At 35.2% G+C, this 11199-nt stretch overlaps 1 protein-coding gene across 4 annotated transcripts in view; it reads left to right on the plus strand.

Moving 5' to 3' along the window:
* Positions 1-11199, plus strand: part of SPOCK3 (SPARC (osteonectin), cwcv and kazal like domains proteoglycan 3) — a 130945-nt gene that overhangs the window by 108560 nt on the left and 11186 nt on the right. For 3 of the 4 annotated variants that reach the window (XM_015819552.1, XM_015819549.1, XM_015819551.1), the window contains one exon: positions 5586-5702. The exons of the other annotated variant lie outside the window; for it this stretch is intronic. In XM_015819552.1, coding sequence (XP_015675038.1) covers positions 5586-5702 — 117 coding nt within the window. The remainder of the gene's footprint in view (positions 1-5585; positions 5703-11199) is intronic. 4 annotated transcript variants of the gene reach the window in all.

Here is an 11199-nt window from a genome sequence, read left to right on the forward strand (position 1 = left end):
TGCGTATCTAATTTAACTGAAAACATTTTAAATTTTCTGCTACAATAATCATGGACAGAATGCCTCTATGTAACATTAATTTAAAGTGGTAAAAAAGCTGTACTTCCCTAATATTTCAGCCATATTTATGTTAATTATCTTATAACACGGAATAACTAGAGTATAAAACTCAAATAGGTAAGTAGCAAATCATATGGCTTTTATTTGCAATTTCTATTCTGTTCTAATAAAACACAAAGCATTTATTTGCTTTCTATTTAAAAAAAGTAAAGAAATAAAGCTGTCATGTAGAATAGTAGCATCCAAGTAGCATTGGGTTGGGGTTCTTTCCTTCTACAAACTGTAATGCTTCTATTTTCTTTCTAGTTTCACATGATTAACGAGTATATAGGCTCTGAACATGTAGAGCTTCATGTGAGCTGATAAAATAATGTTCTGATTGGAGTGAATTAAAGGTTATTTTAACCTTGTTTCAGAGTTATGTATGTAGGGCCTTTACTTGGCTTTCCCAAAAGTTTTTTTCTACTTACCGCTTAAGTCTGAATAAGAAGGAAGTTTTACATTGGCTGGCCTACCTGATTATGTGTTTCTATCTTGCAATGGCCCATCATTTAATTTGCAAAATGACTGTGGCTGCAAATTAGGTAATTTGGTAAGGTAATTAGCTTCAATTATTGCCCAAGGCAACCAAGATGTCAGGTAGCAATCTATCAAGCTTCCAATGAGTCTATCTCAATAGTTGAAGAATGAAGGCAGAATAAAACCATATCATAGACAGCAACTAATTATCTAGTTTTTTCCCTTAGTTTTGGAACTCCTAGAATTGTTTTCATAGAAAGTTGAAATAAAACTCTCTGATAAACTGAAAGACAAAAAGGATAAGTAGAAAAAATGGAAAGAAAACTAAGGCACAATACCAACAAATAGCCTGAACTTGCAAAAGTGGAGTCAGGAAAGCTAAGGCTCAGAATGAAGTAAGACTTGCAACAAATGTCAAAAAGAATGTTTAAAAGTTTTTCAACATATTAAAAAAAGAAAAAAGTCAAGGAAACTATCGGTCCACTAATGAGAGAAGATGGCAAGGAAGTAAGAGGCGGTAGACAGAAATCAGAGCTACTTAATTTATTCTTTACATCTATCTTCATCCAAAAAATAATATAGTCCAACCAACCTACCAAAACATAATCGTAAAAGATAGACTAGGAATACAAATTAATTAAGCAAGAAAATGGTAAGAGAACACCTTCCACTTTAGACAAGTTCACCGGGACCTGACGGATTATATTCCAGAGTTCTGAAGGAGCTGGCAGATGTGATCTTGGAATCATTGAACCATATCTTTCAAAACTCCTGGATTACCAGGGAATTACCAGAGGAGTGCAAAAGAATCAGAGGTTTGCAAAAGGGGGGGGAAAATCCAGAAAACTACAGACCAATCAGCCTGACATCAATACCTGGGAAGATCCTAGAAAAGATAATCAAGCAACAGGCGAACACCTAGAAGCAAGCAAAGTTATAACCAGAAGCCAACATGGGTTTGTCAAAAAAAGATTATGCCAAACAAGTCTTATTTCATTCTTTGACAAAGTGACTAAATTAGGGGACCAGTGAAATGTAATGAAAGTTGGAACACTTTCCATCAATTCTCCAGGACAAGAGATAGGCAAAATTTCACCACCACTTTTTAAACTATTCATTAAAGTACGCTTTTCACAGTGACGTATCAAATGTTGTATGACTTTATAAAATAAATGAAATCTGTAAGCCCTAATCTTCAATGTTATTTATTCACTTAGACTCCCTTAACACACTATAGCATCCTTGTGGAACTCTGTTAACATTCACTGGCAAAGACATGCATGGATTCTGATAATACAGAAAGGAGGCAAATTCTTTTGGAATAATAGTTATCTCTACAACCCACCAACTATATTTGCTATTCATATACAATATATTAATAAGAAGCATCTTTGAACAGTTCTCTGCAATATATAGTACTTCTAAAAACAACACTATCGTAGTTGAAATATTATTTTATCATGCTTTTATTTAGCCATCTATTCATCTATTCGCATCTTTCCTTTTGGGGAAGGCAGTGTGTTGTTGTTTTTTCACTTCTCAGCATAAAAAAATGCATATACACTTTTTCTGCCATTAACAGGAATAATTAAGTTAAAAAACAAAAAAAAATAACATGGAAGATACTCAAGCTCAGATAGTATCTTTGCATTTACAGTTTTCATGGCAACAACTCACTGCTAGCTGTGTGATGAATTATGAACTACAGGATACAGGTTTATTAAAAATCTTACCAATTCAGTATATAGTATGTAGACCACATGTTTGAACATTATTTCATGTTTCACATGCATCCCTATCGTACAAAATGTTACAGCACATAGTGGCTAGGTTAAAATTCTTTCTACAGGCATTTTTTAGAATTTCTTTTCTTAAATTTCTGATTCTTGATGTTTATCAGTTTCAAATTATTTTTCTATGTGGATTAGGAAGTGGCTCACTCTTCAATAACAATTCTATTTCATTTGTACAGTTTCATTTGTATAGCTCTGAAAACCATTATACTTGCCCCCAGGCTGCAATTATCTGTTTTCTACAGTTTTGTTATTAGTATGTATAGAATGCTATAGAACTGTGCTGTATAGAATTTTGACAGATTATTTGAAAACTAGTAGAGTTGTTTTGAACAGAATCACTTAAAGACATGCTTTCTGTTGAAGGTAAATGCTCTTTCAGTTATTATGCACTCACAGATATCTAAAATTCTATAGATACTGCATGCTGAACTTCATTTAAAGTCTTTTTGAGACAACATTCATGTTTTTGTTTTTGATTTGAAGCATGTTATTTTATTCAAGTCAAATGACTGATCTTATAACTTGCAATGCTTTGTTAGATGCATATTTTACATGAAAAATGAAGACATTTTTTCATACTTGCTTTTATGAGTCCGCGCTACGAAATAATACAATTAGATTTTGCACTGAAAATTAAAGCAGTGAGGGAAAATCTGCAATTCCAAAAATCATGATGGTAATCACTATATTACTTTATATTCAAATGCCAACTCCAAATTGTAGCATTTATTTAACGTGAAACCAAATGCAGCAGTTGGTTCCATTTTGCATTTATACATTATGAAAATAATTTACAGGACATGTATGAAAGATTCCCCCCATACTGGTTATATATGTTGATTTTTATATACCCAGTCTAGACTTTTAAGATGGTCAACTAAAATAGCATTTGACCTGGGAACCTTATTTATCCATACTTATTATTTTAGTGGTTGCTGGAATTGATTGCAAGAGCACAACTCAGTATTATACCAAAAGGAAGGCACTTCTTGACAGGTTCCTGAGTGGATTCATCTGATTTAATATGCATTTTTGATTACTGTATAACCTTCTAGAACCTTTACAGTCTGTCTTTGTCATTAATGATTCATCTGCCAAACTGTTGGTTGAAATATCAGTCTGAATTACCTCATCTTGACCTATTTTAAATCAATAGAGACCAATATGTACTATATAATTTAAGGAGCGTGCCTTCATAAAAAGAAACAGATTTTTCATTTGAAGGAGAAAACTAAACTCTGCAATTTGGAGTAAGTACATGTAATGCTTAGTATGCTGCAAGCTCAATCTGGCATTCTGGCAGTAGCAGAGCCCAAGAACTTAATTGCATTATTTACTGTTACATATTTAGCCATATAATTAGGCAGTGTAGAGCCAGTAGTGTCAGTATGTTTTTTTCTCTTAAGGACTGCTACTCTTAACTAGTTTTGTCAACTGTCCAGTTGGCGAATCCAGAAAAAGAAACTCCTGAGATATTATTTTACCAAGGGTATAAACTTTACTGAGTGTACCATATTGGCACAGTCAAAGCAAAACCACCTCTGGGTTTCCCGTGCAAAAGCTAGCATAGTTAATTCCCCAGTTTCCATATGGGCCACCTACAGTCCGTTATGTCCACCAATCACTTCTGTTCATTTTGTTACGGGAACTAGCCAGCCACACTAGTCCATCTGCTCGATGTATCCTTGGGTTGGAGCACTGTCCCACGGGAACAGACGATGGTCAGATGCAATTCCCCCCATCCTTGAATTCCATCACATGTCCTCCTTTTTTTGTGTGAAGCTGCGAGCAAAGAGGAATATAGATGAAAGTGCAAATCAGTCTTGACAAGTTTAAATAGTCATCTAATCTATTCCTAATATTATTCCTAACTTTCAGGTTTGTTTTGTCAGCTGTACAGGTACCAGCCATAGTCAGTTGCTCTGTACATTCAATATAATTTAATGTTTTTCTTTTTATCTTCTTCCTGTGTTCATCACATCTAAAACAAACATTAGGATGTTACAGAACTGGAGGACAAGAGTATTGCCATACTCTCTTCTTCCAAATTAAACTATTCCAAGCTGCTCCTAATTGTTGTAGTTTGTGCATTTTTGTTTGTTTGTTTGTTTGTTTGTTTGGGGGAACAGATTAAAAAAATATTCTTTGAAGTATTCGGAGGTTTGTGTTATCTGGAATCTAAATATATAATTTAGTTCAGTACTCTTTAGCAAATGGAAATGGTTAACTACTAAATACTTGGATAGCAGCAGAATCTTAGCTAGAGCTGGTAGGAAGAAAGTACAGGTCTGTAATGGTCAGTGGTTTCTTGATAGATCGGTTAATTTATTATTATAATTATACTTTATAATTTATTATAATAAATTTCTTGTTTATGGTAAAAAAAATATTGAAACTCTTTATTATATATTATTCTAGCTTTCAATTTATAAAAATGTAATGTGGTTAATACATCAATATCATAACTTCATTTATTCATAATGTTTCAAACACACAAGGGGTCACCAAGATGGAAACCTATTAAGATACTTAATAGACCTCCTTTGTTTTATCGTGATTTTAGCAGTAACTGCATGTAGAACTGTTAATTTATATCATTTGTATCCTTATATCAGTGAAAACCAACTATAATCAGAAACACATAATAATTTTGCTGTGAGATTTTGAAAGGTCCGTAACTATGGTTCTTGGAACAAAAATTTTGGGAAATATGATATATATCTAAAAAAATCATGTTTAGTTTAAATAGCATATTTTTATCTCTTTTTCATAAAACCTGAACTTCATTGAAGCCAAATAGAGAGTTTGATAGACAAAAGAGTTTTCTATCGTGTTGCACATTTGATAAATTCACTGCCAGTGATTATAATCAATGGCTACGTCCTTTCCAAATATATCCAGTTGGCCACTGTGTGACATGGAAATTTGAATGAGATAGAAACCTAGGCAGATTCAATAAGACCCTTTTTGTGGTTTTATTTTGTAATTTTAAAGGGTTATAAATAATTTATAAAGGAATAATTGCAAATAAAACTTTTCAAAGACTTTATGTAAATTGCGTTTTATAAAAATTTTATAGAAAATAGAAAGAGGGAATTGAAGTCGTAACAAAATGATTGCCTATGGCTACTTTCCATTTATTTACAATATGAAAGATTTAATTTTTAGGCAGCCTGTGGAGATTAAAGGGCGTTCTATTTTGCTTTTCAGCGTGTGGTGACTTGGAGTTCAGAGAAGTTGCAAGTCGATTGCGAGACTGGTTCAAGGCCCTTCACGAGAGTGGAGTTCAGAAGAGAGCTAGACTTTTGCAAAGGCCTGAAAGAAGCAGTAAGCACTTAACAATTTTTAATATGTCTCTGGAAGAATCTCTGATTTAGAAGAAATTTTTATTTCTCATTAAACTTCAAATTTTATTTCCTAAACCCTTTCTAGGATGCTTTCGATAAATTCATGTTCTTAAAACGTTGCCCTGCAGATAATAGAAACATGTATATGTATTAGCACGGAACAATATACACCTAGATTTATCAACAGGTTCTGCACCCTTATAAGTGTGATGAATGAATTAATGAATGAATGGATTGCTAGGCCATTTCATTCAACTGCTAGGATATAGCACTCTGTATACAGTACTATTAATTAATGTCTTTCTGTTAAAGCAGCATGCCCATTAAACCTGAATGGGGTTTCATGTATGCATATATATTTTATGCACATTGCACATGTGCATAAAATAGGAAAGGGATTTAATGTACGATAAGTTTGTGGGAAGTCAGCCCCCCAGAGAAGGAAATATTAAAAGGGCTGAAAAATATATTTCCTCCAAGGATCTTAAAGAGGCAGGGAAGCATGCCCAGTTTTCTTAATATCCCCAAGCAGAAACCAGCTCTATAGAGATGCAGATGTAAATCCAGGGAGCTAGGAGATTAAGAAGACAAAGACCTAAAATCTACATACCCCATCCAAACTCGTAAGAGTCATTATCACCAGCACCAGGGAAGCAGGATATGACCTTTGGGACATAATAGGATTAGCCTATCACCATCAGAATACCAGAAAAGCACACTCAGACTCAGGTCAAAGTTCATGCCACAGGAACAGGAAGCAACTCCAAACAAAAGGCTCCAGAGGGTATAAAAACCCACTCCCCACATGTGCTCAGCCCTTTTCTCTCCTCTTTCCTGCCATAACCATCTTTCTGTCTGGTTCTTCAATAAACTGCAACCTTCTCTCTAAAGCAGTCGCCATGTTGTTTATCCCCGGCTTGGACTGGACCATGATGAAGACTTTTCTTCCAACAAGTTTATATATTTTATACATACATAAAACGGAAATGGGATTTTACACAAGCATAATTATTTATATTCTACAGATATCAACTCTCAGGACACAACTCCAGTTTTTGGAGTATGGAATTATATTAGGTAGAATTGATTTCACTGATAAATGTTACTTTGCTGTCAGACAGCACTGGACAGAACTGGACTGAAGTGGCAGATAGTATTCAATAGCATATGGTAACATACAATTGTTAATAAATGGTACTATCATAGCAGAGAAATAAAATCAAAATTAGCAGAATTTATAATTATTTCTAGGCTGTGCTTATGAGGTTATGAACAGTGACATGCTTGACAATGGATTTCCTACTGAAGAACATTGGGAAGCCTACAGAGGAAAAATCTACTTAGCAGATTTTGCAAGCATTAAAACTGGACTCTTCAGTAATACAACAAGCCAATTCCTGTTGTTTAATATGCATTTTCTGCTGATAACTGCTTTCCTTGTTAGTTTCATTATTTACACTTTTAGATATTCTGAATATTTGTTCATGTCGGTTTAATGTCAGGTACTTATTTGTACAGATTTGCATTCGTTATAAATTCTATTATTTTAATTGTATTTTATTTCTTTGTGTGATTACAACAGTGCATATATAATTTATGCATCATTGCATTATAATTCAGTAGTAGTGAGACCGGTACACACAGGATCCAGGTTTATATTATTCATTGGCAGGAAAGGGAATATTTGAACATGATATCAAGTGGTAAAACTGAACAGACTATTCCTTTAATTCCTGTTCCAAAATTATTTATTTATTTTTATTAAGAAAATATATCTGGCTGCCCAACTCACACTGACCCTGTGCTGCTTACAAGGATAGAACAAAATGAAAGAACTAAGCTTTCTTCATACCTCTCACTGTTTAAAAATAACTATCACCCTTTGTTTAAACCATATTAAATAGAATAGATTTCAAAGCAATGTTTTGATTCAGCCCCTTTCATGGATTGCTACATTGTAATGGTGAAGAAGATTGTTCAATAATGCTATGAGTTCTATTGTTGAGAATGTAGACTCCCCTCCCCCCAAGAATTCATCCACAATTGTGATGAATCGTGGATGAGGAACTAAACTCTCCACAAGGAAACAACAACAACCTGATCCAATATTCTTCCAAGAAAACCAAATGGATATTTATAACCATGACAGTATCGATATCATACTGGAAAATGAGCTTCCATCTTGGAAGGCATTTAGTTTAAAAAGCTTTCAGAAAGAGCAGAAGGAAGATCCAAATGGCACTGAATATAATAGGAACTAAAACTGCTTGCATTTCTACTGGTTATCTGCATTTAAAATTGAAGTTACGGTATGCTAAGTGAGGAAAAACTCAAATACAGTGAAAACCATTTTCATCAAAAATAAGTTTTATAACGTTGATCATTGCAAATTGATTATATAAAATGTGTTCTTATTTTGGAAATTTTAGAAATAAATATACAACGACCCAAATGCTTGGTAGGTGGAAAGTCTCCACATTAGTTGAGTTTTCACAAGCTATCAATTTGTCTGATTTCAGGAAGACAACCAAATCTTATTCATATATTTTGTATTTTTCTTATATGCAATTGCCAAGCATTTTTTGAGGTTGTGTATATGATGAAATTCCCTTTTATTCCCTTGTTGGGACTGGCTTTGTCTGATTTAGAAAAGCCTTTGTAAAGTTTGATGATAGTTTACATAATGTAGATATATCTATTGGTGTTTTTTTCCTGGTAAGTTTCTGCAATGTGTTGTGTTTTATATGTATGGTTTTGTAATATGTTGTGAGCTTCTGAGAATCTATTTATTGCAACAGAAAAATCTCAGTCTAAAGTGTATCATATACTCATGAAAGCATCCTTTTGAAAGATGACAAATTGATCCCAGCCTGATTAAAGCAGCTATTATATACCTAGTTACAATTCTTTTTTCACCCAAATTTCAAATACATTTTGGTTTGAATTTAAGCATTTTCTCCTGATAAGAACAAGAGCTTCACACGTGCATGTAGTAGTAGTAGTAGTAGTAGTAACAATAACAATAATAACAACAGTAATAATAATAATAATAATAATAATAATAATAATAATAATAATAATAATAATAATAATAATAATAATAATAATAATAATAATAATAATAATAAAGTTGGAAGGCACCTTGTCCAACTCCCTGCTCAGGCAGAAAACCCTATGCCATTTTAGACAAATGGTTGTCCAGTCTCTTCTTAAAAACTTCCAGTGTTGTAGCATTCACGACTTCTGGAAGAAAGTTGTTCCAGTGATTAGTTGTTCTAACTGTCAGGAAATTTCTCCTTAGTCCTAGGTTGCTTCTCTTTTTGGTTAGTTTCCATCCATTGTTTCTTGTCTTGCCTTCAGATGCTTTGGAGAAGAGCTTGACTCCCTCTTCTTTGTGGCAACCCCTGAGATGTTGGAACACTGCTATGTCACCCCTCATCCTTCTCTTCATTAAACTAGACATACCCAATTCCAGCAATGGTTCCTTATATGTTTTAGCCTCCAGTCCCCTGATCATCTTCTCTGTACTCTTTCTAGTGGTGACCAAAACTGGATGCAGTATTCAAGTGTGGCCTTATCAAGGCATTGTAAAATGGTATTAACACTTCACGTGATCTTGATTCTATCCCTCTATTAATGCAGCCTAGCACTGGGTTGTCTTTTTTGGCAGTTGCAGCACACTGCTGACTCATATTTAAGTGATTGTCCACTAGGACTCCAAGATCCCTCTCACGGTTACTACTGTTGAGCAAGGTACCACCTATATTATTCCTGTGCATTTGGTTTTTCTTGCCTAAATGTAGAACTTTACTTTTTTCATCATTGAATTTCATTTTGTTAGATAGCTCCCAATGTTCAAGCTGTCAAGATCCTTCTGTATCTTACGCCTATCTTCTAGAGCAGGGGTAGGCAACCTTAGCTCTTTTATGAATCGTGGACTTCAACTCCCAGAATTCCTGAGCCAGCATGGCTCAGCTTGGAAACCTCTCCCTTTTCTCTCAGCTTGGCTGGCTCAGGAATTCTGGGAGTAGAAGTCCACGAGTCATAAAAGAGCCAAGGTTGCCTACCCATGTTCTAGAGTGTTGACTATTCCTACCAGCTTGGTGTCATCTGCAAATTTGATAAGCTCCCCATCTATCCCCTCATCCAAATCATTGATGAAGATGAACCCTGGGGCGCCACTAATTTTGTCACCTGGTCAGAAATGCAATAAGATTTGTCTGGCATGATCTGTTTTTGACAAACCCATGTTGGCTTTTGGTAATGACTTTGTTTGCCTCTAGGTGTTCGCTGATTCGTTGCTTGATTAACTTTTCCAGAATCTTCCCAGGTATTGAGCTCAGGCTGATAGATCTGTAGCTTCCTGGAACCATTTTTCCCTTTTTTGAAGATGGGAACTACATCAGCACTTTTCCAGTCCTCTGGTAGTTTCCTAGTGCTCCAGGATCTTTGAAAGATATAGTTCAGTGGTTCTGAGATCACATCTGCCTGTTCCTTCAGAACGTTGGGGTGTAATCTATTTCGTCCTGGTGATTTGAACTCGTCTAGGGTGGACATGTGCTCACTTTCCATTTTCTTGCCTATCTTAACTTGTGTTTCTAATCTGTTTTTTATGGTACTGTTTTTGATAGGTTGGACTGTTTTTTCCCTTTGTGTAAAGACGGATGCAAAAAAACGAGTTAAGTAGTTCTGCTTTGTCCCTATTGCTTGTCACCTTCTTGCCAGTTTCTTCCATTAATGGACCAATCATTTCCTTAACTTTTTTCTTGTTTTAATTATTGTCTTAATTATTGTTCTTTAATGTTTATTTTTACTCCTTAATCACAGGCTAAACAGTGCTGGGTAACTAATCATTTTGTCTCTCTGACAGAAATAGGAAGTGGTTTGCGTAAAGTTATCTAATATTTTGTTACTATTCTGAGAACTGTGCTTATCCATTGTGGCACATGCTATGGCAGTGATCAGGGTATCAGACTTTTATTATTTATTTTATTTTATTTATTTTATTAAATTTATATCCCGCCCTTCTCCTTACGGACTCAGGGCGGCTAACAATCCGATAAAATGCAAAAATACAGTACACATTTAAAATTAATTAAAAAGAAATATTTAAATCTGATCCAATTAAAAGTAATTAAAACCCCTTTAAAATCCCTTAGGCCAGTCCCGCAAGCTGGAACAACCATGTCTTGAGGGCGCGGCGGAAGGAAGGGAGATCAGGGATCGCCCTGATCTCTGGGGGCAGTTCGTTCCAGAGGGTGGGAGCTCCCACAGAGAGGGCCCTCCCCCTTGGGGTCGCCAGCCGGCACTGTCTGGCTGACGGCACCCTGAGGAGACCCACTCTGTGGGAGCGTACAGGTCGGTGGGGGGTAATCTGTGGCAGGAGGCGGTCTCGAAGGTAACCAGGTCCGATGCCATGGAGCGCTTTAAAGATGATAGTCAGCACCTTGAAGCGCACCCGGAAGGCCACCGGCAGC

Source organism: Protobothrops mucrosquamatus, unplaced genomic scaffold (assembly GCF_001527695.2).
Source record: "Protobothrops mucrosquamatus isolate PMUCROS unplaced genomic scaffold, P.Mucros_1.0 scaffold945, whole genome shotgun sequence".
NCBI lineage: Eukaryota > Metazoa > Chordata > Lepidosauria > Squamata > Viperidae > Protobothrops > Protobothrops mucrosquamatus.